Genomic DNA, 25,985 nt, shown 5'->3' with positions numbered 1-25,985 from the left:
TGAAAGTCACAGAGGAAGTTCATGAGAAAAGAAAACTCCCGTGAAGCCCAAGCCCCACCAGGACTTAGGGACCCTGGCAAAGCTCAATTTTCCAGCGCCCTCCTCAGGACAACTTGGGGGAAAGACACTCCACTCCTCCACGGTGTCCTGTCCTGGACCGGGGCCGCCTGCCAAGGGGGCGTGGTGGGCGGGGAGTCGTCTTGTCACGCCCTCCTGCCCCCGCCCGCGGTTGGGAGCCTGTCTCTCCGCTCTGCACCGCTAATTGGTCTTGTCAGGTGGCCCGCAGGAGCAGATCCGAGCCGTGTCATCCTCTTAGCGCCCTCACACCACCCGCCGCTCCCGCCCCACGCCCCCTCCCGCCGCGGCTGCAGTCGCCGCTACCCCCATTGTGTTCTCCGCCCTCCCCGCGGGCCCAGGGCATGCTCCGTGCCCCTGCGCCGGGCCTCGGCGGCGGCAGGCGACACTCCGCGCCGGGGGAGACATGAGGCGTGGGCGGTGGGCCGCCCTGGCCCTGGGGCTGCTGCGCCTCTGCCTGGGTGAGTGGCCGCTGGGCCCCGCTGGCCGCGTGGATGGCGAGGGAGGTGGGCGCCGGCGTCACCCAGATGGCCACAGGGACGTGGTCCTGGACCACTTCCAGAGTGGGACTCGGGCTGGTGGACGGCAGCGGAGAAATCCTTCCATCTCCCTGGCCCATTCGGTAGTGGGGAGTGGGGTAGCGCAGTAGTGGGGAGCTCCGGGGCGCTTCTCCAGAGCCGGCATCCTAGAGCCCCAGGGTTTGGTGTCCGGACCCCCGCTGCTCTCCGCTTGCTGGGAAGCAGAGCTGTAGGCTTGGTGGCAGCTCCGACACTGCATGGGGCAAGGGATAGTGCCCCGACTCGCGGCGTGACCTTGGCTGGGGCACTGCCCCTCGCTGAGCGCGGGTGCAATCTGCCCATTGATGAAAGAGGCGTAGGATTGCTCCCTGGGCTCTAAGCGCCCACATGCTACGTGTCCCTGACAAGCCCGAGCCCACCGGAGGTGGAGTGGGGGTTAGGGGCATCCTCTGGGCGGCGCCCCAGGGTGGTCCCTCGGTGCACTTGGGTTGGGGAGGCGGAGCGCCCTCCTGCCCAGTAGCGGGGCCTGACGCGGGACCGAGCTGGTGTGAAGCTCCCTCCTGGTGTCTGGGTGTCCGTTGTCTGGGTGTCCGTCTGTTCTGTGTTCTTTTCCCAGCTCAGGCCAATTTCGCCCCACACTTCTTCGACAACGGGGTCGGCAGCACCAACGGAAACATGGCTCTGTTCAGCCTCCCAGAGGACACCCCTGTAGGTGAGTAGCCCTGGCACCGGCTTCCGATAGGTCTCCCTGAGGGGTGACTCGCATTCCCCTGGAGGCAGGGACCAAGCCCGTGATTCACCCAAGCCTGTATATGCGCCCAGCGCCAAGTTGCTGCGCAAGGCCGGGGGCTCCTTGTTTTTCTACGAATTCCCCGAGGCAATGGAGGGAAAGAAGGTCATTGCTGCCATGGCGACTTAAGCCTGGCCAGTCCTGGAGACCAGGGCTCCTGCCCATAGACAGGGTCGCCCTGCTAGGCAGGCCGCTGTAGGAAGTAGGTGATAAGGTGCTGCCCCTTATGGCTTTGTGAACTTGAACAAATGCATTTACCTCCCTGAGCCCCAGGTCTCTAGGCTTTAAAACGGCCGAAGAACATCCAACTTGCTGAGATCTGCAGAGAGAGGGGAGGAGAAAGGGGAGATTTCACACTCCCTCTCCCTCACTTTGTGGGCATTGGGAACCCCAGGAAAATGGAGAGCAGAGCAAAGCAGGCATCTGGCTCAGAAATCCCTGCAGAACCAGGTCCAGGCATCGGGGACAGGGCTGCACTGTGGGTCACCCCTCCTGCCTTAATGGCTGCCTAATGGCCTCTTAAAGGCCTCTTAATGGCCTCTTAAAGGCCTTCCCTATACCCAGGAGTCCCTCAACCTTGGATCCTGAGAGCCGAGTTACTACCAGGCAGAGGAGAACATAGGCTCTACCGTTAGGCACAGCAGACCTGCACCTGCTCTGTAACCCGTGTTATAGATTACAATCTGGAAAGTGGCTGATCATCACATCCACCCGCTGTGAAGAATAAACATACAAAGAGGCAAGCAGCCAGCAGGGGTGAGGCCAGCGATGAGCACCCAGTTCAGGGCAGTACCTTTGGCACTGAGTTGAATTGTCACTTTATAAACAGCTGAATCGTTGGTCCTGAGCAGCTGCCACTTTTAGGAAAAAGTTGGGTCTCAGATTCTATGTCTCTCCACTGTGTTTCCTTCCAGGCTCTCATGTATACACCCTGAATGGGACAGATCCTGAGGGAGACCCCATCTCCTACCACATCAGCTTTGACCCCAGCGCTAGAAGCGTCTTTTCTGTTGACGCTACTTTTGGAAACATCACCCTGGTTGAAGAGCTGGACAGAGAGGTATGGGGAGGTGTGGGGAGCGCTGCAGGGCCACTGCCTGTAGATAGACCTCGGTGGGCTGAAGTTCCCCTAGAGCACTTTGGTTAGAACCCCTCCGTAGAGTAGGGGATGAGGGGGCACACCCCAGGCACATCCAGTCTGTGAGATCTCTGGGCCACTTCCCATTAGCAGAGTGGGCTTTACTTTCACACTCCTCGTTCACACAGAGCGAAGAGTGGGCTTCTTTAATGAGCACCTGCCAGTCCTGCTAATCTTTTAAACATGTTCCATTAAAAATAAATCTGTTTGCACTTTGAGGTTTCTTTTTTTTTTTTTTTTGAGGCGGAGTCTTGCTCTGTCGCCCAGGCTGGAGTGCAGTGGCACTATCTCGGCTCACTGCAAGCTCCGCCTCCTGGGTTCACGCCATTCTCCTGCCTCAGCCTCCCGAGTAGCTGGGACTACAGGCGCCTGCCACTGCGCCCGGCTAATTTTTTTTTGTATTTTTAGTAGAGATGGGGTTTCACCGTGTTAGCCAGGATGGTCTCGATCTCCTGACCTCGTGATCCACCCATCTCGGCCTCCCAAAGTGCTGGGATCACAGGCTTGAGCCACCGTGCCCGGCTTGCACTTTGAGGTTTCTGAAAGAAAACCTCACAAAATGATTTTTCGAGCCTGTCCTGGGAGAGGTGCTATGCTGCACAGGAACTCAGAGCAGGTCAAGGCTGAAAAGGGTGGTTGGGAGTGAGTCGAGTTTGGCAGGGCTCCTTCGCTCTACACATTTGTGAACTTGCAGGCGACAGGGCATGGCCTTTTTCAGACCGTACGGCAGCCTGGTGTGTGGCTAACTGGACCTCAGCTGTGGGGATGCTGCCCGTTCTGGTGACAGCCTCCATTAGCTGCAGGCCAGGGTAGAGGAAGGAAAGGGAGGTCTCAGGGACTGCTGTGGGGACACAGCAGTGGAGCCTGACTGTGCCGCCAGTACCTCACTCCCTGGCAACCTCTGATACCCCACCCCACTGAGGCCTCACCATATCCTGGGGAGCACTGAGCCACCATGGATGTGAGCCTCTGCAGAGACCTGGAATGTGCAGAGGTGTGGAGAGAGAAGGGGAGAAGAGGGAAAAGAAAGAGAAAAAGTCTTTATGGGACCTTGAGCACACAGGTCGGCGTCTCGCCTCACTGTGGCAGGAGAGTATTTTCTGTTGGAGCCCCAACAGACCCTCTGGGTCTCTGAGTTTATAAGAACCCCAGACACAAAAGTCCCAAAATAAGGCCTCGAGAATGGGGGGAAGCAGCTTTCTACTCTGCCAGGCATGCTGTCGCCACCACTCACCCTGCTCCAGGGATCCACTGGCATGCCCAGGCCTCCTCTGATGGGTGCGTGGGGCAGGCAGAGCTCCGCCCAGCCACGGGGGTCCTGTGGTGTGTCAGACCCCTGGACACTCACTCAGTCCCTGTGCTTCACAGAGGGAAGATGAGATTGAAGCCATCATCAGCATTTCTGACGGCCTGAATCTGGTGAGTGCATGCCCAAGGCAGTCCCTGGCAGCCTGCAGTATTCGGGCCTGAGAAGGGTGAGGCTGGCATGATTCCTCCCCAAGCCTTTGTGGGGGCTTTTCTGCAAGTTTAAGCCAGGGCCCCACAAGACCTGCCCAAAGTGCCCGCAAGAGAGGGCTGCAGCAAGGCCAGAGAGGAAGGAAGGAAAAGAAGGAATGGAGAGATCAGGCTCTCCGAGCTGAGCTTCTAATGAGTCTAATCCATATTCCACAGCATCTCCTCAAACTTGCCCTCCCCATCTGCCTCCCTGACCCAGGTCTTGGCCTCCTGCTCAGTCACCTGAGCTGAACACCCCACACAACCACTTTCTCTCAGCGATCATCAGTGCTCCCTGGATAACTCAACAAACCCCAGGGGCTCACTGGCCTCCAGGCTCCCCAACCCCAATTACCTGAAGTTGTCACTACGGAACAAAGTCAGATCTGCCCACTCTGAGGCTCAGAAATCACTAACAGCTGACCTCTGCCACTGGCAGGATGAAAACCAAGTTTCAGTCTGGCGTTCCGGGATTCCCCGTTGGGCACTATCTGCCTCGCTGCCTTTTCCCTCACATCCACCCCACCCAGGCCATAATCTAGCTATAAATCTACTTCCATCCTCTCAGCTCACCATGCATTTCACTCCTCTTTGCCTTTGCACATGCAACCCCTTCTTCCCGGCACACCTTTCTACCTCTTTCCTTCTGGCAAACCTGTCTTCATGGATTAATTCTCACTCCTCTGAGAAGCCCACCTGCTCTCTGCCACCACAGCCCAGGAACTCTCAACCCCATTGGACGCATTTCCCCAGGCCATGTGTGTGTGCTGGTGCAGTGCAGGGGCCCCGCCCTCAGTGCCTGGCATACTGCTGCTATCACCTTGAGGAGATCATAACATATCTTTTTAATATGCTGATCTTTGCCCTGATATCCCAGCCACCATGACTACTGCAAAATAATACACCATTAGACTGTCTCCTGCCTCCAGGATGAAACACAATGTTTGGCACTAAGAGGCTGCTTAATGTTTATTGCATTAATGAATAAAAGAAGGAAGGGAGGGAGAGAGAGAAAGGAGGGATGGGCAGGGACGTGTACCTTGGAGTGTTAGAGGTCACTATCCATTCAGCCCTCAGAAGGTCTCATTGCGCTGGCTCTTGACCCCTCTGCCCCTTCTCAGGTGGCCGAAAAAGTCGTGATCCTGGTGACCGATGCCAATGACGAGGCACCCAGGTTCATCCAGGAACCTTATGTTGCCCTGGTTCCTGAGGTGAGTGAGTAGCTGCTAGAGGGGCTGATTGTCCCACCCAGGCCCATAGCCTACCCCTGGGGCTGCTCTGTGGCCTGGTCATGGCTCACTGCCCTGTGGAGAACCTCTCTGTTACCACCTGCTCCCTCCCACATTCGCTTTTATTCCAAAGGCATGTTCATTTGCTTTTTTCCATTATAGTCATAATACATGTTCAGTGTAGACTTGTGAAATATGTAGAAAAGTAAGAGAAATGAGAGTTTTCAAAGTCACCCTCACTTTCTCCAACTTGAGACATTGTTAAATTTTGGTGTATTTCCTTCTAGTCTTTTTGTCATTATAGAGCTTTGTTTTGTTTTGTTTTGTTTTGTTTTTCTGTTTGTTTGGCATAGTTGTGATTATACTAAACATATGCTTTCTATAACCTATTTGCACTTAAGTTATAACGTAAGCATTTTCCTAATTAATTGTAAAGTTTGGGCAGCTATTGTTTTAATAGCTTCCATCAAGTGAACAGTCTATCATTTACAGAATCATTCCCTGATGTTTGGATATTTAAGGTGCTCTAAATTTTGCTGTCATAGACACATCAACTTCTGAGCATCAATTTTGTTTTTCATTAATTAGGATTCTTTCCTTAAGATACAGTTCAGGATTTGAAATTACTGCATCAAAAGCACACATGCCCACAGGGTGTTGCCAGACTGCTTTTCCAGAAGGCACCTGTTTGCTCCTTCCCTGCAATGGGAGGGTTTTTCTCCCCTGCCCCTTGACAACACTGAATTCTCAAAGTTTAAAATGTTTGCTAATTCAGGCTGGGCACAGTGGCTCACACCTGTAATCCCAGCACTTTGGGAGGCCGAGATGGACAGATACCCTGAGGTCAGAAGTTTGAGACCAGCCTGACTAACATGGTAAAACCTTGTCTCTACTAAACATACAAAATTAGCCTGGCATGGTGGCGGGCACCTCTAATCCCAGCTACTCAGAAGGTTGAGGCAGGAGAATCGCTTGAACCCAGGAGGGAGAGGTTGCAGTGAGCCAAGATCACACCACTGCACTCCAACCTGGGTAACAAGAGCAAAGCTCCGTCTCAAAAAAAAAGAAAGAAAGAAAGAAAGAAAAAAGTTTGCTAATTCAATAGGAGAAAGAAATCTCATTCTTGCTCTAAAATGCAGGTATATGGTCCCTGGTGATCCCAAGTATGTCTGTGGTTATGAACCATCTCCTCCTTTTTGAATTGTTGTTTCATAGGTAGACTCTTTATCTGTTGGAGTCTTGGTGTTTTCTTCTCCCTCTCTCCTTGAGCGCATCTCCCAGCCCCTCACCAAGTCTTTTTGCTCAAATTTCCCTTCCCTCTTTCCTGCACCTCCTCTGAGCCCCAGCCCCCATTGGGTGCTCACACACTTAAAAAATTTTTTTTTATTATTATACTTTAAGTTCTAGGGTACATGTTCACAACGTGCAGGTTTGTTACCTATGTGTACATGTGCCATGTTGGCGTGCTGCACCCATGAACTCATCGTTTACATTAGGTATATCTCCTAATGCTATCCCGCCCCCCTACCCCCACCCCACGACAGGCCCCAGTGTGTGATGTTTCCCTTCCTGCGTCCAAGTGTTCTCATTGTTTACTTCCCACCTATGTGTGAGAACATGCAGTGTTTGGTTTTCTGTCCTTGCAATAGTTTGCTGAGAATGATGGTTTCTAGCTTCATCCATGCCCCTACAAAGGACGTGAACTCATCCTTTTTTATGGCTGCATAGTATTCCATGGTGTATATGTGCCACATTTTCTTTATCCAGTCTATCATTAATGGGCATTTGGGTTGGTTCCAAGTCTTTGCTATTGTGAATAGTGCTGCAATAAACACATGTGGCTCACACACTTGATCCTCAATTGTTCACCTCTTTTTGGTGCTTCACTTCCCGGACCCCACTGCTGCATGCCTCTATGCCTCTGTCCCCCTGAGAATGCTGTCACTGTCTCTGACCCTCCCCTGTGACTGTGACCCCCTCAGGACATACCTGCTGGGAGCAGCATCTTTAAGGTCCACGCGGTGGACAGGGACACAGGCTCTGGAGGGAGTGTCACCTACTTCCTGCAGGTAAGGCGGGACACACAGGACCTAACCTGGGGCTAGGCCAGAGGGGACTCCTGGGTGGCCCCTACCTCCATCACCCGGGCCCTTAGGTCGGTGCCTCTATGATTCCCGAGGAGCACACGAAGGGGTGGGATGGGCTGGAGGGGATGTGAGAGGGACAGAAGCCTTCTTCCTCTGATGGACCCATCGTGACTTCCTGTAAGTCAGTCTGTCCCCTCCTTCTTCCCACATCCCCAGGACCCTCAGTCCTCCACATCCCCAGCCCTTTCCCCAGGGACTGCCACATGGGTGGAGAACCCCGTGTAGGCCCAGAATGGTCAATAGAAAAAAAGAGCAGAAGAGACAACACTCAAAAGAGGCAGGGCTCTGATGCCCCTAACAACACAGGCCCAGAAGTCCCCTGGACTGCACGGGTGCTGGAGAGACCCCCCCCTTCACCACTCACGTGACCTTCAGCCAATTATCTAACTTTCCCAGCTCGGTTTCCTCATGTTTCACATGGGAGACATAAAAACACATCCTTGTTGCATTGTTGTGAAGACTACATACGTGTAAAGCCCGCACTAACAGCACCTGGCACAAGCGCCCGACACTACCCAGCCAGAAGGGCCCCCAGGGACCCCACCAGAGGCTGGTGCTCCCTGCCAGCCTTCTTCAGGCTGCACACCCTCTCCCCCGATGCCAGGCTGCCTGGGACTGCCCCACAGTCACTTGCTTGGTGTAGAGTTTGAAGGCCCCAATGTTTCTCTCCTTCACTGTGACTTTTAATCCCTGGCTCCCTCCAGGTTAGATCACTCTGCAGACGTTGCCACCTGCTGGACCCTCCAGGCCAGAGCTTAGCCCAAAGTTTAGCCCAAGAAAATTTGTTTTCCAGCTGAGCAGGAAGAAAAGCAAAGGCCCAAAAGGGAACGTTGTGTTTTTGACTGAGGGTGTGGGAGGGAAAGCCCCAAGTCCTATGAAGGAGAACCTGGGACCAGAAAAGCTGAGCACTCTGAAGCAGGAACTTCAGCCCTGAGGCCCTGTGACAAGGGGCTGTGAGGACTCCCTTCAGAAAGCAGAGCGGGCATTCCTGGGGCTGGCCTGCACTCTTGCTGAGGTCCAGCTGGCTCCTAATTCTTATAGAACCTGCACTCCCCATTTGCTGTGGACCGTCACAGCGGTGTGCTGCGCCTCCAGGCTGGGGCCACTCTGGACTATGAGAGGTCCCGGACGCACTACGTCACCGTGGTCGCCAAGGTAACACAGTAGGACAGGGGAGCATCCAGTCTCTCCTCAGCCCTTGGGTTGGAACAGAGTTAAGCTCTGCAGGGGAGTGGGGGCAGTTTGGAGAGCAAGAGACATGATGGGCGTGGGAAAATAGGGAGCAGCTGCTCGGAATCTTTCCTGCCTGGACATATTCTCCAGGGAGGCTGGGATCTGTGGGCTGCGGGACGGCATATGCCTTGTCAAAACTAACAGGCCAGGATCCCCTAGGTAAGACCAGGTGGGATGTCCAAGAGAATGGTGTCCCCCTCACATCCTCAACAACATGGCCTCCAGGCACCTCCATCTTGCTGGCCAGGCTTGCTCACCCACCTCCTCCTCTCTGTGTGCCCAGTCACCCCTTCTGAGCCTCAGTTTCCTCATCTGCCCAGCCCTGAAGCTCAACTAAGTTCCTCATATTTCTGAAGTGGTGGTGTGGGAAACATTGGAAACCAGCAGATGCCCACCAAAGCTTCTTCCCCTATAAAGAGTGCAAAACCCCACCTGCCCCTCTAGGCCCAGCACTTTCTTTTGCAAGCAGGCCCTTGCTGGTCACAGCCTGGCTTACAGGCCATCCCACTGCAGCCTGTACCCGCAGGCCCGAGTCAGCCTCGCCTGCCCATAGCTGCACGGGCTGGGCTGGGCTGAGTGCACATCTCTGTTATGATGCTCAGTGCAGGGCCCAAGTCTTGCTGTTGTGGGTCCCTGACACTCAGCACAGGCCAAGCACAGAGTAGATCCTCAGGAGGTGCTTGAGTCTTGGTTCCTGGCTGGGAGGGGGAATTTAACTGTGAATGCCCCCTCTCCTGCCACTCATCTGATATGATTTCTCTGGAGAGAGAACTAACCCCACTTGCAAAGGAATGGTGGCACTTTTACATTCCCAACACTCCCGTGAGAGGAGAAGTATCTCCGGGTGACACAGAAGCAAACAGAAGCTTGGAGAGGACAGCTGGCCTCACAGCCATAAGGGGGTAGAAGCCAGGTTTTCATGGTTTCTGTCCAATTCCACATCCCAACTTGCCTTCACTCTCCGTCTGTGGCCCCCGATTCTTCCACAGGATGGCGGTGGGAGGCTTCATGGGGCTGATGTGGTGTTCTCAGCCACCACCACGGTCACGGTCAATGTGGAGGATGTTCAGGACACAGCCCCTGTCTTCGTGGGCACACCCTACTACGGCTATGTGTACGAGGACACCCTTCCGGTGGGTGGCTGTGCCCCTCAGCCAGCGTCCCCTCCAGATGCCTCCTGCCCTGACCCTTGTGATTTTAGGGACCTCCTGCTGGAGATGGCTGGGCTGGCCTCGGTCACCCTCCTCACACAGAGGCCAGCTCTGGACTCACCCAGCCTCAGGCCATGAACTGGACCTTTTGCTCCCAACTAGACCATGAGCTCCCCGTGGGCAGAGATCAGGCTGGAGCCTGGCCTCACTAAGCCGCAACTTAAGATCTCTGTGCAATTGAATTGCATTCTCAATTTGCATTTGTCTGATTATACTTTACTTTTCTTTTGGAAACGGAGTCTCACTCTGTCACTAGGCTGGAGTGCAGTGGCACGATCTGGGCTCACTGCAACCTCTACCTCCTGGGTTCAAGCAATTCTCTTGCCTCAGCCTCCTGAGTAGTTGGGACTACAGGTGCACACTGCCTTGCCCAGCTAATTTTTTGTATTTTTAGTAGAGATGGGGTTTCACCATGTTGGCCAGGCTGGTCTGGAACTCCTGACCTCTGGTGATCCACTGCCTTGGCCTCCCAAAGTGCTGGGATTACAGGCATGAGCCACTGCGCCCGGCCTAGTATTGACTTTATAAAGCAAAAGGAAACACTTTTTGGGGACCCAGTGGTGGAGACAAGCTCAGAGTGAGGGAGAGAGATGCTGGATTGCCCTGGGTGGGGGCTGCAGGGTGGGCCAGGGTGGGTCCAGGCCATCCCACTGAGGAGCTAAAGGGAGAAGGAGGTGCTGAGGGACAGGGCTCAGGGCAGGCTCCAAGGGAGGAGGCAGCACCTGGGCTGGGTTAAGAAGTAGCCTGGAGTTGACCAGAGAGAAGGGCCTGTGTAGGGGGCTTAAGAGGGGCAGCAGGCAGAAGTCAAGCAGGCCTTATACAGTTGGGGCAGCCCTGCCCTAAACCCTTCCAGCAGTACCAAAGGCCCACAAGATAAAATCTTAATTCTGGGACCTTGCATTTGCGATCTGGCCTCTCTCCCATCTGTCTTTCCCCTCTCCCCTCATGCACGTCAGGGGTGGGATGAAAGCAAAAGATGGAAAGGGCAGTGAGAGTAAGGCTAGAGAGTAGAGAGCAGTAGAGGCAAGGGCTGAGTGTGGTGTGTGGGCCAGAAGTTGGTGCAGGAGGCCTGAGAATCCCTGGGCAGCCCAGGTACTGACCCTTACTGGCAAGGAAGAAGCAGGGGCTCAGGTTATCCCTCCAGCCCTGGAGGCCACTGGGTGCTTAGAGCCCCTGCAGAAGAGAGGAGGGCCACGCTCCACAGCCACACAGAGGCCTGACTCTTTCCTGGGTGGGGGTAGCACCTCCTTTTCATCATGGGGACATTGTTTGGGGAGGGGAGGGTCCCCATGTTGCCCATCAGGCAGCGGCTGCTTCTGTTTCCCCAAGGGCTCGGAGGTACTGAAGGTAGTCGCCATGGATGGAGACCGGGGCAAACCCAATCGAATTCTCTACAGCCTTGTGAATGGTGAGTCTGAGCAGCTTTGGGGGCTGCAGCTTTGACTCTCTAGGTGACCAGAACAAGGTTCCCAACCTCTCTAGATCCCAGCTCCCTCCCCTATAGCACCAGGAGTACAAGATATATGGAGAGGAAAGGCTGCGCCCAAGACAAGCAAGTGTCTGTGTTGTGTGCTTCGGCCCTTGCCTGTCATGATATCCAACAGCCAGGACAGCACGGGCCAGGGGTGCTGAGAGCAACGCGGAGGTGCTCACCCATGCTCCTCTCCCCCTGGATATTTGCTCCTTGATGGGAATGCACGGCAATATTTCTCACACTTTTTAAGTGGCTATGTATTTTCCTCATTCTTTTTAATTGTTATCCCACAGCATATAGCTGAATTAAATGAATCAAATGCAGTGGTGATGTGGCATCTCGCTAGTGCTAGCCCTATGTATGGACAAGAAAAATGAAGTTCAGAGAAGCTAAGTAGGCATCCCAAGTTTCCATCATTGTATTTGAACCTGAGCCTGCTAGCTCCACAGTCTGTGCTTTTCCCACAGCTGGGCAGCAACTGAGCCAGATGAGCTGTCCCTGGGCTAGGCCAGGGCATTGCACCTGGTGCCTGGTCCCAGACGTGTGCATGTCTATATGCCCCAGCCTTTCTCTAGGACATGCCTGTGCATACTCACCTTCCAGCAGCTCACATGTGGGCAAACCTGCCAGCCTCCTTTCCCCAGCCTCACAGGACCTCAGCTGCCTTCCCTTCCATCACCACTGCAAACCTTTACCCAGTCCCTTAGCACCCACCCCATCTCCTGCCTGTCCCACTCCACACCCTCCCTCTCCTCTCTTTATTCCCTCCCTCCTGTCCCATCTTTCCCCACTCCCCTTCCATGACCCTGTCTCACTGTATGTCCTCCTGATTCCTTTCTCTTTTCTTCACACACACACACACAAACACACACATGTGCACACATGCACACAGGCACACATATTATTATGCATAAGAGAAGGGATGCAGTATGGAACGTGGGAGCTGGACAGAATTGAGTTCAAGTCCCAGATCTGCACTAACTGTGTAGCCTTAGACAAGTTACTAAGCCCCTCTGAAACTGTTTCCATGTTGACAAGACATAGATGACAGGATTTCGTTCTACGAAGACTTCGCTAGGCAATGCAGGAGGAGCCTGCGGCATGACTCCCCTGCGCCTCCCTGTGGTCCTGTGCAGAACTTCAGGGTGCATCTCTCTGTGACAGGGAGCGATGGAGCCTTTGAAATTAATGAGACATCTGGAGCCATCTCCATCACTCAGAGCCCGGCCCAGCTGCAGAGAGAGGTGTATGAGCTGCATGTACAGGTACCCTCCCTCTAGCTTTGTCTTCCCTGACCACCTTTGACCCTGGAAGGCTATAAGGTGATGAGACCCAGGCCCTCTTTCCTGGGTCCCATAGTCTGGGGAGGGGGCTAGATGTTGTTCTAAAAAGCACCTGCGCCAGACATGAACTCACAAACAGGGAGTCACAGAAAGGCAGGAGAAGGTGCAACTGAAGCAGCAATGCCTGAGCATGGGTGGGATCCTGCAGGTGCATGCTGCCAGAGATTGGCATTGGGTGGGTCAGGGTGGAGTGAAAGCATTCCAAGCCAGGAAATTGCAGCAAGCCCAGGCTGGAGGGGAGAGCACTGATATATTGGGGGAACAACAAGGAGTCAGGTGAAGCCAGAGCAGAGAGGATGGGTAGCCTGGAGAAGAAGGAAAGGTGGACTCCCAGGCCGGGGTCAGAGGAGTAAAGGTCCTGAATGGGAGGTGTGGATCTGTCACTAGAGCTGGGCATGTGACCTGTGAAGTCACACAGGGACTATACTTAGGAGGATCCCACACTAAGCTTAATGCTCGCTGTTTGCTGTCTTGGAATTCTTAATAATTTCACCAAGGGACCCCATATTTTTATTTTTCACTGGGCCTGCAAATTATGTAGCTGGTCCTACTCAAGAGCAATAAGGAGCCATTGGAAGGTTTTCGGCAGGATTACAGTCACTTGGAAAGTTTGCCTGGCTACTCACCAGACCAGTGGAGTTCCCACATTTGGAGAGTTGGGCCAACCAAGATTTTGAGGATCCACTCCTGGGCATAGGAATTCAGTGTGTTTGGGGCAAACCCAAGAATCTGCACATTATAAGCACCCAGGTAATTCTGGCACCAGTCCCAGCCAGAATTTGAGAACTCTGGTCTCAACTTGGGTTCAGAGGGAACTGGATGAGAGGTAGAGCCATGGCCAAGGTAACAGAGGAAGAGAGCCTGTGAGGCTGAGGGGAGGTGGGATGGAAGAAAGGGACAAATTGAAAAGTATGCATAAGGCAGATAGCACAGAATGAGGAAATTGGTGGATCTTGAGGGAAAGGGATGGGAGAGGGATAGATGAAGCCCAGGTGGTCCCGTGCCATCAGGAGTACAGGACAGCACGCAAGTGAAGTAAGTGAGGAAGGATGCATTTGAATGCTTGAGGGACATGCAAGTTCAAACATCGAAACTTGGGCACACAGGTTTGGAACTGCGGGAGAGAATGTCAACCTACAGGTAGCTGTTGAAGGCATGGGAGGGAATAAAAGCACCCAGAGGAAGAAGAAGAGAGAGAACAATCGACCAAGCACAGCTGCAGAAGCTGTGTGAAGAGGGTGAGAGTGAGGAGGAGGAGAGGGGCAGGTAAAGGAAACTCAGGAGGGATCAGAGGTTGAGGAGACGATGTAGAGAGCAGAGTCACATTGCTGTGAGAATAGAGCACTTGAGAAGGAGAAAGAGTAGCAGTGCCAGATGCAGTGTGGAAGTCAGAGTGAAGTATCTGAATGAGGGGTGGGGTGAGAAACAAGAGGGATAGCAGTGAAAGTGTGAAGGAGTGGAGTACAGGGATGGTTATTTTAGGATACATAAGACCAGAGCATGCTTACAGAACAAGTGAAAGGAGGTCTTAAAGAGTTTTGTAGGATATCTGCCACGTGGTTCACAAGGTGCCTATGGGCTCTTGGCCCTAGCTTTGTATGCTGTATTAGTCATCAGTTGTGTAACTACCCCAAACTTAGCGGCTTAAAACAATACACATTCATATCTCATAGTTTCTGTGGTTCAAGACTCCAGGCTCAGCTTGGCTGGGTCCTTGGTCTCCAGGATCCTCACATGGTTGCAATCAGATTGTCACAGGACTGGGGTCTCATCTGCAGGCTTGACTGGGAAAGGATTGATTTCCATGCCCACCCAATTATTGGCAAGACTGAGTTCCCTGTGGGCTGTTGGCCTAAGAGCTTCAGCTCCTTGCTGGCTGTTGGCTAGAGATCACCATTAGTCTCTGTCAACCACAGCTGCCTGCTTCATCAAAACCGGCAAGAAAGAGACTTCACAAGACAGAAATTGCAATCTCTTATCATCTAATCATGAAGTGATAGCTTGCCATCTTTGCCATATGTTATCAGTTAGATCTAAGTTGCTAAGCCAGGACACACTGAAACAGAGGGGATTATACATTCTACAAGGGAGGTAGGAGCTGGACCATCTGAAGGGTCCACCTGCCACACAGGCCATAGCCACTTGTACCCATCCCAGGTGACCGAGATGAGCCCTGTGGGGAGCCCAGCTGCCCAGGCCACTGTCCCAGTCACCATCAGGATTGTGGACCTCAACAACCACCCGCCAACATTCTATGGAGAGAGTGGACCCCAAAACAGGTTTGAGCTGTCCATGAATGAACACCCGCCCCAGGGAGAGATCCTGCGGGGCCTCAAGATCACCGTCAACGACTCCGACCAGGTGTGTGGTCCTGCCCCCCACTCTCCTTTCCCACAAACAGTATGGAGCCAGGGTCCCAAAGCTAAGTGGGTCTGCATCAAACTGCCCTGCGTATGTAGCAGGGGCCAGGTGGGCCACAAAATGAAAGAAACAGGAAGTTGTAACCAAGGGGGAGAGGAGGGAGAGTAACCAATCAAAGACTATCTGCTTAGCCTAAAGGCACTCACAGTCCATTCAGAAGGAAAAGTCAGATGCAGAAACTCTCTTAATAATATCTCCCAAGGTTAAGGGCGCGTGAAGACTTCTATATAGTATAAATATAAATTTCTATCATCATTCATCTTCCTTGTTTCCACTCTCCAAATTCTCTAGGGAGCCAATGCCAAATTCAACTTGCAGCTGGTGGGGCCCAGGGGCATCTTCCGAGTGGTTCCACAGACAGTCCTGAATGAAGCCCAAGTCACGATCATTGTGGAAAACTCAGCTGCCATTGACTTTGAAAAGTCTAAAGTATTAACCTTCAAGGTAGGTGGTGCCCTGAATTCACTGCCCTGAATGGGAGGGTCCCAGAAATTCATACCAGCATCTTGGTTCATTCCTGAAGGGGTCTCTTGTCACTCTCCGCCCTTCCTGGCCCTATTCTTTTCTTCTCCAACCCTCTGCCCCTCCTGCAGATTGCTCACAGCCTCAGCCTCACTGAGCTTCCTGGCTTCCACACCACAACCAGCCCCAGGAATGCAGGTGGTGGTGTGGGATCAAAGGATAACTACCAATATAATTTGCCATGTTAATAGATTGAATGAACTATTTTATTATCATGATAGATGTTTTATCATATGCCTTGACATTTGTCATCTCTTCTGATAATAATCTTAGCTGAAGAGGAAAAAAATACTTCTGTGATATCATTTGTAATTACATAATATCATAAATGTATTATGAAATGCATATTATATATGAACATTACTTTTCCTATTATATTATATATTATATATGAACATATATAATACGTTAATAGGAAAAGTAAATACTTCATTGACACTATTAAAATTATCTTATTTATAATTATACACATATACACACACTCTCCTATAGCCTGCATCATGCTTAAAAGTGAAATACTATTATAAAAGCAATCCATGAAATTAGGGAAAAAACATGGATGCCTGCTAACACCACCATTATTTAGCACAATTCCTGAAATAACATTGTTCCTGGATAAGGACAGGAAATAAGAAGTTCAAACTTTAGAAAGGAGGAGACAAGATAGTCATTATTTGCAGGTGATGATTGTTTGCTTAGAGAATCTGAGAGAAAAGACCAAAAAAAAAAAAAAAAAAAAAAAAAAACCTCTTAGAAACTCAGCAAAATTGCCAGCATGGCTGATTACAAAGTTAATGCACAAAATCCAGTAGTTTTCCTACATACAAAAAATAAGAAGAAAATATGGGATAAAAATTATCTTTTACGATAACAACCAACATATAAAATTTATAGGAATTACCATAAGAAATATGCATCATGCAAATGATGAAAAATGCTAAATTTTACAAAGAGGCATAAAGAAAGAGATGTAAAGGCACACCTTGTTTAAAAAGTTCAAATTCTCCTTAGGTAAGAATTTGGTTGGGCACGGTGGCTCACGTCTGTAATCCCAGCACTTTGGGAGGCCGAGGGGGACAGATCAATTGAGCCCAAGAGTTCGAGATCAGCCTGGGCAACATGGCAAAATCCCATCTTTACAAAAACTGCAAAAATTAGCCAGGCATTGTGGCGCATGCCTGTAGTCTCAGCTACTCAGAAGGCTGAGATGGGAGGATGGCTTGAGCCTGGGAGACAGAGGTTGCAGTGAGCTGAGATAGCACAACTGCACTCCAGCCTAGGCAATAGAGCCAGGACTCGTTTTCTTTGTTTTGTTTTTGTTTTTTTTTGTTTTGTTTTGTTTTTGAGACAAGAGTCTCACTCTTTCTCCCAGGTTGGAGTGCAGTGGCGTGATATTGGCTCACTGCAACCTCCGCCTCCCAGGTTCAAGTGATTCTCGTGCCTCAGCCTCCTGAGTCACTGGGATTACAGGCACACACCATCACACCGGCTAATTTTTGTATTTTTAGTAGAGATGGGGTTTCACCATGTTAGCCAGGCTGGTCTCGAACTCCCGACCTCAGGTGATCCACCTGCCTCGGCTTCCCAGAGTGTTAGGATTACAGGCGTGAGCCACCGTGCCTGACCCGTTTTTTTGTTTTTTTTTTGTTTTTATTTAATTTTTTTAAAAAAGATTTTAATGTCTCCAATTAACTTTTCCCTAGAATTTCATTTGGACAGGTGGCAACAAGGCTTGACAAAATGAAACTGGTTTTTATATGGGGCAATAAACTTATGAGAAGAGTTAAGACAACTGGAACTGGAAAGGATATGCAGCTCAGTGGAACAAAATAAACTGACCCCAATACAGATGGGAATGATAAGAAAGCTGGCATTACAAGCCAATTGATGGAGTAGGGGGTGATGCCAGGCCTTAGAGGTGACCCTTGCATGAATAGCTGGTTGGCAGCTGCAAGGAAGATTGGGAGACATGGCAGATGGATGTCAGATCAGTCCTGGGGAGATGAGGTGGGTAGGCTCTCCACAGGGTGAGTGCCCACTCAGACAAGTCCTCATTTTCCTCCCTTCCCAGCTCCTGGCTGTTGAAGTGAATACCCCGGAGAAGTTCAGTTCCACAGCGGATGTTGTGATCCAGCTCCTGGACACCAATGACAATGTCCCCAAGTTCGACTCCCTCTACTACGTTGCCAGGATTCCTGAGAACGCCCCAGGGGGCTCCAGTGTGGTGGCTGTCACAGTGGGTTGGGAACTGGCCCAGGGACTGGGTGGGATAGGAGGCCTTGTGAAGCCAGACAAATCTGGAAGGTCATTCCAGTTTGAGTGGCAGGGCCCACACTCATTAGCTGTCCTTGGACAAGCTACTTGCCCTCTCTTAGCCTCAGTTTCTTCATCCATACAATGGGTATTACAATACCTCACAGAATGCAATGAGGATATACATGTAAACAATAATCACAGGGCATGGGACCCATCCCCTCTTCCTCATTTATAAAGGAGGGATGAATGTTTTCCAGATCTAAATCTCTTGGCTGTTTCAACACTTAAAGCTTCTTGGAGGAAAACTAGGACTCCCTGGGAGGTCTCTCCATCAATTTTTCCCCAGTTGGGCAAACCTCAAATCCCCTTGCTTTGTGGTTGAAAGCAACCCTCAGGGCATGGGAGCTGCCAACATACCCTGACAAAGAGGCAAGTGCCACCCAGGGCTCTTTCTCTTCCAGGCTGTGGATCCAGACACAGGACCCTGGGGTGAAGTGAAATATTCCATCTACGGGACTGGGGCAGACCTGTAAGTAGACCCAGAATCCAGGACAGGGACTTGGGCAAGGGGGTTGGAAGGCTGAGGGTGGAGGAAGTCTGTGGCAGAGGCAGGAGGGGCCTGGGAGGGACAGGAGCCTGGATGAAGAGGAGTGGAGAGAGGCAGTGGAAAGCTGAGGCAGAGGGTGAGGAAGGTCAGGGCCCAGAGCCTCAGGAGCCAGGCAAGCAGGGCTGGCTGGGGAAGGAGCAGGCCATAGGGAGAAAGAAAGACTATAAATGGAGTTGTTAAGCTGGATAGTGACAGATAGGTGAGTGCACAGGTGGATCTACCTCACTTAGACTGCAAGGATAGGAGGGAGCAGGTGGGACACTTTGGAGGAGCTGCATGACACCTCACTGCTGCTTCGGGAGGCAGCTCATTGTTGCAGGCATGTGCGTGTATGCACATATGTGTGTATGTGTGCACACCCATGCCTATGTGCTCTGCCTGGCAGCTTCCTGATCCACCCATCCACCGGGCTTATCTACACCCAGCCCTGGGCTAGCCTGGACGCTGAGGCCACTGCCAGGTACAACTTCTATGTGAAGGCAGAGGACATGGAGGGCAAGTACAGCATAGCTGAGGTGTTTATCACACTGCTGGATGTCAATGACCACCCCCCTCAGTTTGGAAAGAGCGTTCAGAAGAAGACGATGGTGCTAGGGACCCCAGTGAAAATTGAGGTGAGTTTCAGAGGCAGCTGAGCTCCCCTAAAAGCCGGGGTCCAGCAGCTGCAAGAGATACTGGGGCATAAGAATTTCATTGAAGATAAAATTTATTGGCTTCCCACCATGGACAAGGGACTTTAAGACATTTTATGTATCCTCATCCCCACCTCAACACGGAATTCAACTCTGAGAAGAAGACATTGCTACTCAATAAATGAAAAAAAACAGGTCAGGTGGATTGTGTTTGGCTTGCCTTCACATAGCTGGTTTGCTTGCTTTCAAAAGAGTGGTTTTCTCACTGCACTTTGTCATCTGTCCAACGTGGCAAAAAGGATGAACTCTGAAACCCAGCAGACTTGACTTTGAATCCTGACTCCCTTTCTTACACCTCTGTATCCATGGACAAGCCACTTTGCACCTAAGCTTTCATTTCCGCCTCCATAATATGGATTCACCAATATTTGCTTCCTAGTCTTGTTCTGAGAATGGAACCGGGTAGCACATGTGTAAGGCCTACGTAGACCCTGGCTTATAGGAGGGCACGCATTCTATTCCTTTCCCAACTCAATCCTCTCAAAATAGGATCAGGACCATTTCCCATCAACCCAGCAAGACCCATATGACATGCTGATTTAGCCAGTGTACACAACGATGGTCCCTAAAGCCCAGCTCTGTCTGTCTCTCCCTGTGCACAGGCCATAGACGAGGATGCAGAGGAACCCAACAACCTGGTGGATTATTCCATCACCCATGCAGAGCCGGCCAACGTGTTCGACATCAATGCCCACACCGGGGAGATCTGGCTCAAGAATTCCATCCGCTCCCTGGATGCCCTGCACAACATCACACCTGGAAGGGACTGTATATGGTCCCTAGAGGTGCAGGCCAAGGACCGGGGCTCCCCATCCTTCAGCACCACAGCCTTACTCAAGATTGACATCACAGATGCTGAGGTGAGTACAAAGCCATGGTCAGGAAAAAGGGGTCAGAGGGCCAGCTCCGACCTCTCTGCAACATGGGCAGACAGAGAAGGACCGTCTCCAGGCTTCCTTCAAAAGACACTCAGTGTTATCAAAGGCAGCCTGTGCCATCAAACACAGGCTTTGGAAGGGGGCTGAGCTTCTAGTTTAATACTTATTAATGGTGTGACTTTGGGCTTTGCTAAGCCTCTGTTACCTTTCCTGTGAAACGGAGGTAACGATGGCTTCTTCACATGGGTGTTGAAAAGCAGAGTGAAATCATTATGTGTAGCTCTCAGCTCAGTGTCTGGCAGAAAAGTAGCCACTTAAGAGGTTTCTGATACATCTGGGCAAATGGGCCCCCCAGCCCTTGCCACAATCAAAGGCAAGTGATCTCCTACTATCTCAAGGACAGAGTCCAGCTAAAGCAGGAGTTCTGAATCCAAAAGAGGTTGTTTGCATTGCATTCCATCTGAGCTTATTGTACTAGAGAGTGGTCTGCAGCATGCTGTGTCTGCGTGCATTTTTCTGGAGAGCTGCATGCATCATGCTCTCTCTGTGTGCATTTTCCTGGACAAAAGCCCATAGTGCCTATCAGATTCTCAAAGGGACTCCAGACTCCAGAAAGTTTAAAAACCATTAGGCTTAAGGAAGCACAAGCCTACTCTGTACTCCAAGGACCAGGTGGGAACTGCTGAGTGCAGGGGCTGGCTCTCTCTTTCAGACCCTTTCCCGGAGCCCCATGGCTGCCTTCCTGATACAGACCAAGGACAACCCCATGAAGGCCGTGGGTGTGCTGGCTGGCACCATGGCCACCGTCGTGGCCATCACTGTCCTCATCTCCACCGCCACCTTCTGGCGCAACAAGAAGTCTAACAAGGTCCTGCCAGTGCGGCGGGTGGTCCGCAAGCGGCCCAGCCCTGCGCCCCGCACCATCCGCATTGAGTGGCTCAAGTCCAAGAGCGCCAAAGCCGCTAACAAGTTCATGCTCAAAGAGAAACCTCCCAATGAGAACTGCAACAACAACAGCCCAGAAAGCTCCCTGCCCCCGAGAGCTCCAGCTCTCCCTCCACCACCCAGCGTGGCGCCCAGCACTGGCGCAGCCCACTGGACCGTGCCTACTGTCTCTGGCTCTCTCACCCCCCAACCCACCCAACCCCCACCAAAACCCAAAACTATGGGAAGCCCCATCCAGTCAACTCTGATCTCTGAGCTCAAGCAAAAGTTTGAGAAGAAGAGTGTGCACAACAAAGCTTACTTCTAGTGCACGCCCTATGGTCCCCACTCTTTCCTCTACCCCTGACCCACACCACCCGGCTGCTCAGGCAATGCTCCCCTTCCTCTCCTCCTTAAGGTCACCCCTGTTTTTTACAATGGTGTAATCCCCACAGTCCTCATCTCTACCTCCACCTTCTGGCACAACAAGAAGTTGTGCTCTGACAGGGCTCTGGTCAGGGCCTTGGGCAAGACATTGGGCTATAGGATGCAATTGTCAAATACTTCCCCATTACTCAAATCCTTGGCACTGCTACAATGCCCCCCATTCTTCATGGCTGGGAATTGATGAGAAGACAGCTCTATATGTCTTCTACTCACCAACCCCAGACCTCACAGTCCCTCAGGTCCTACTGGGAGCTCATCATCCTTAGTCAAGCAGCAGGGCCCTGGCCATGTGGAGCAACGTGGACTGGAATCTGGATCCTGATGCCTGCAGCTGAGAGCAGGAGCAGGAAAAGGAGGCTTAGCATTGTCTCAGGCTGGAGGTCAGCGAACCTCGTGGGCTGTAGGAAAGCAAATGTAGGTAAGGGGAGGGCAAATGTGTGCTGAAAACACACTGACTGCGGGACTGTGCCGGGATGCATTTGGAAAGATAGAGCATTCTGTCTGGGCAGAGACTGTGGACCCTGGTATGCCCACGTGGGACAAGGGACACAGAGGTGGAAGACGGGCCTTGCCAAGAGTGAGGGCAGATGTCTCCAGCCAGGACTGCCACGAGCCCAAAATTGTCAAAGCTGGAGCTATCGAGGTAGCCCTAAAGGCATCTAGAAGAGCATCAGGGCCCCTCTCTGAGGAGCTGCCCCACCGGCCATCCTTGAGACAATTCAGGGCAGTCGATGAACATCAGGGCTGAGATGTGGGGAGACTTCCATTTTTATCCAGCTCTTCTGCTCACATCACGTGACCTTGGGAAAGCTGTTTAAAGTCACTGATCATCTTCTTCCTCATCTGTAAATGAAGAGAGTAAGCCCTGTCTGCCTCACTTGCAGGTCTGGGGTGAGGATTGAAGAAAATGGTGGCGATGAGGGCTTTAACCAAAGCGGCATGAATGCAAAGTGTTTTTCTGCAGCCCAGTTCTCTGGGTGCAGCTCTTCCAGAAAGTATTAGGAGCCTCACAGCTACTCTGCCAAGTGCCCCAGCAGGCACTCTGCTGGGCTTAGGGGCTACCACTGGATGATGACATTGCTGTGACTCACACACCTCTCCTTCCATTCTTCCCTCACCTCATCCCCACGGTGGTCCTGGCCAGCTACTGTCAGAGAGAACCAGAGCTCCAAGTCTCCAATTTGCCAAGATGAAGAAAATGAGTTCCCAAGAATGGAATGCTTTGCCTGAAGCCACACAACAGGCTGGTAGCAAGGATCTGGTCTAGCCAGGGCAGACCTCATCAGCTTGTAACAACCTTCCCCGGGAGAGAAGTCATACCAGGCCTCTGGGATTAATACAAAGAGGTTGTGCCCTGCTTTAAGGAACCTGCTATCAGGAAATCTAGATGTGTGCACAGAGAGAGAAAAGTAGAACAGTCTGCGTTTGACTCCACTCACTAACAACCCCTCTAGAATACATTGATGATTTTATTTAAAGAGATTGTATGCACATGTGGCTTTCCTGATTTCTGAGTCTGTGTTTGGAGCTGTTACTGAGATGTGCCAGTGTGCAGAATCCTTGCTGGAGTTTCTATATTCCCTGACTTGAACGGTATTAAGTAAGAGGTGGACTCTAGCAATCCAGGAGCCCAGACTGAGCAAACAGGTACTTTCCAGCCTGTGTTTCAGGAGAGGGCTGTGCTGGATCATGCTTGGCCTCCACAGGGGATACAGCATCCTTAAAGCTTGCATGCAATCAACCTCTTTTATAAATGGAAAATAAAGTCTGTTACCCAAAGGCCATGCTGATCCCCTGCTCCCTGCTTTCATTTGTGTTTGCTGACCTGTGGAGACCAGTCTTTCTGACACACAGCCAAGCTCAACTTGCTTCCTGGCTCCTTCAGCAGGTGGATCCATTCTTTCACCCCTAGATCTGACTCTAAAGAAGGCTGAAAAGTTTTGTCCAAATTGCCATGCATATATCTTGAACAGGACATTTGTGGGCCTTGTCTCCTGGACTTTTCTCCCAAACAGGACAAGCCCAGGCAGGGCTGCATGGAGAGGAATGAAACCTGGAGCTATATTAATTGCCCACTCTCCCACCCTACCAGTGCAGCCCAGCAAGGGCAGGAATTGGGAGGCCTAGGGTGGGCGTGAAAGCTTGGGAAGCACTGTCGTCTCTCAGACCGGGGTCATAAAGACCTCTGGACTGCAAGCTCAGGCTTGCAAGTGGATCCGGGACTGAGATTGTTCTCTTGGACAACCCCAGGAACTTGAACCAAGGCAGAGCCAATCTTACAAACTGGCCACGGATGGGGAAATGCCCAGTAGCCAGCATGAGCCACACTGGGAAAGAGGAGGAGGGTGCAGCCAAACCTAAGGCACCAGCAAGTGTGGTCAGCACTGGAGGAGGCCCTGCCAGTGGGGTGAGGCCAGTCAAGTCCCTGTGTTACGAATGGTGGGCCACGGGGCTGCCTGCTCAGTCCCAGTAGGACAAGCAGAGTTCCAGGCTGGCACCATGGTAGGCCTCCAGGGAAAGAGCGGGGAGGCAGGAAAGGCACACTGGGCAGGCTTGCCCATTCCTGGCCCTAAGAATGGAGCTGTAGCCTCATGGACAATAAACAGATGTGACTCCAAGGACTCTGTAGAGTCATTTTCCTCCTGCGCCTGAGCTCAGATATTCCGATCACATGATATAACAAAGAGCTTTACAGTTTGACAGCCCTAGGTCTGAATTCTGGTTCTGCCATTAATTGTGACTTTGGGCAAGAGGTCAAGTCTCTCTGGGCCTCACTTTCCTCAATAACACAGGTGCAAAGTATGGTTGCAGAGAGGATGACAAGAGCTAATATATGTAAAGTGCCTAGCACCAGCTTTGTACCTACTTACACAAGCTCAGTAGACACTTGCTGTGACTGTGGCCCACATACTAGAACACCATGTCTTGAAAGAGAGGACCCCCTCCATGCATCCTCAACCCCTGGGATGTTTCCACCCACCTATAGGTCCAGAAGCTTTTACTTCATGCTAGGAGAAGGGAGGAGAGTGGGTCTGGAGGGAAGTGGAGAACAGGGCAGTTGCCACAGCATCTGTGGCTTGTGCAGCTGGCAGCCTGCACTGAGACTCCAGGGGGTTAGGAACAATGAGATGTCCGTAAGAACCTGTGGAACTCTGTCCTCAAGCAGCTCTCCCTCAGAATCCAGCTGGAGAAGTGTGTTCAGAGATGGGAAGGAACTACCATGCTCTGCTTCTCTAAGGATTTCGGCGATTCTATCTTTGGGAACTAAAGGCTTTGAGGGAATCCAAGGCCAGTCTACCTACCAAGGGTGTTGGCATCTGTTGACAGGCAGTGGCACATCCTGACAGTTTTCAAGGGCCTTGGCCACCAAGGGGTGGAGAGCGAGAATGGAGAAGATGCCACATGAGGAATGAGGCAGGAGACTGGCATGTGCCACATGGAGGACCCCTTAAGAGACTCACAAACAACCTAGGGAGGGATTCTCTGAAGGTCCTAGTTTCCAGAATGAGGCGGTCATGGCTTAAGCTACCATCATTTGATCAATAAAGCAGAGTAGCAACAGGCTGATGTGGACGTCGGTTTGATGTTATAAAATCGTGCACATGCACCTCTTTTAAGGCCTGAATGAAGTTTGGTTATTTATTCATTTCTCAATAATTTACTCAGCCATTCCTAGGGTGACACATTTGGAGTATATCATCTGTGCCAGGCTCTCTTCTAGGTGTTAGGTGTACGTCTCTAACAAGACAGAAGGAAAGAAGAAAAGGAAAAGAACAACATTCCTCTCTTAAATCGCCTGGGACTAGAGAGGCTTCATTTTAAAAGCAAGTAGCTCTGCTTACAAATGTTTCCTCAATCAAAGGCATTTGCCTTGAACTTGTATGGTCTAAGCTCTAAACAAATAAGCTTCTCAAAGGCATGACAACTACATCTGAAACTGTAGCATCTTTTCAACATGAATTAAACAGAATATGTGAAGGATATTAGCCTAGATATCATGTTATTACATATATATATTTATAAATATACACATGTGTGTAGTCCTACTAAGATCTGATATTCCAAATGGCCCTATGTGCTGAGTCACATTCAAAGAAAGCACAAACTGACGTAGATGCCTGAAATGATGGTAACATTTATTATTGTGACATTTACTGAGGGTTTACTATGTGCCAGCTATTGTTCTGAGAACTTTACATGTTTTTTTTAAAAAAAAGCCTTGTATACTTATCAGAATAACCCTATGAGGTAAGGACTGTTATTATCCCCATTTTACAGGTGAGAAAACTAAGGTACTATTATTACTCTATTTTATAGGTGAGAAGACTAAGGTACATGAAAAGAGAGTAACTTCCCTGGTACAACAAAGCCAGTAAGAAAGCCAAAATTTAAGCCCAAGAAACCACATTCAAGTCAGGGTCTATTCTTGCATCCCCACTATGAAATTGCCTTATTCAATCTGAGTAACATGAATCTTTACTCTAGGGTTTTTCAAGGGGCAGCGCAAGCATCTTAAAAAGTATCAGATTCTCAGAAATCCTCCTTAGACCATTTTCCCTCTCCCTAAATTTCCATGTTTACAAAAG

At 51.2% G+C, this 25,985-nt stretch overlaps 1 protein-coding gene across 2 annotated transcripts; it reads left to right on the top strand.

Moving 5' to 3' along the window:
- Positions 1 to 256: 256 nt before the first annotated feature.
- On the top strand, positions 257 to 25,456 carry CDHR1 (cadherin related family member 1). 2 transcript variants are annotated; one of them, XM_007962745.3, is made up of 17 exons: positions 257 to 536; positions 1,210 to 1,305; positions 2,298 to 2,443; positions 3,890 to 3,940; positions 5,137 to 5,226; positions 7,227 to 7,313; positions 8,433 to 8,546; positions 9,614 to 9,757; positions 11,165 to 11,243; positions 12,474 to 12,574; positions 14,810 to 15,013; positions 15,365 to 15,517; positions 17,667 to 17,831; positions 18,313 to 18,380; positions 18,844 to 19,072; positions 19,753 to 20,010; positions 20,741 to 25,456. In XM_007962745.3, exons 1-17 carry the CDS (start codon positions 482 to 484, stop codon positions 21,278 to 21,280), a joined length of 2,580 nt encoding a protein of 859 aa, XP_007960936.3. In that variant the 5' UTR covers positions 257 to 481; the 3' UTR covers positions 21,281 to 25,456. The 2 variants fall into 2 exon arrangements, with proteins under 2 accessions (XP_007960936.3, XP_007960935.3); XM_007962744.3 differs by having other exon boundaries at positions 301 to 1,305.
- Positions 25,457 to 25,985: the final 529 nt, after the last annotated feature.

The sequence above is a fragment of the Chlorocebus sabaeus genome, chromosome 9, assembly GCF_047675955.1.
Source record: "Chlorocebus sabaeus isolate Y175 chromosome 9, mChlSab1.0.hap1, whole genome shotgun sequence".
Taxonomy (NCBI): Eukaryota; Metazoa; Chordata; class Mammalia; order Primates; family Cercopithecidae; genus Chlorocebus; species Chlorocebus sabaeus.
The sequence above is the reverse complement of the archived record's forward strand: the minus strand, read 5'-3'. Positions and strand labels throughout refer to the sequence as shown.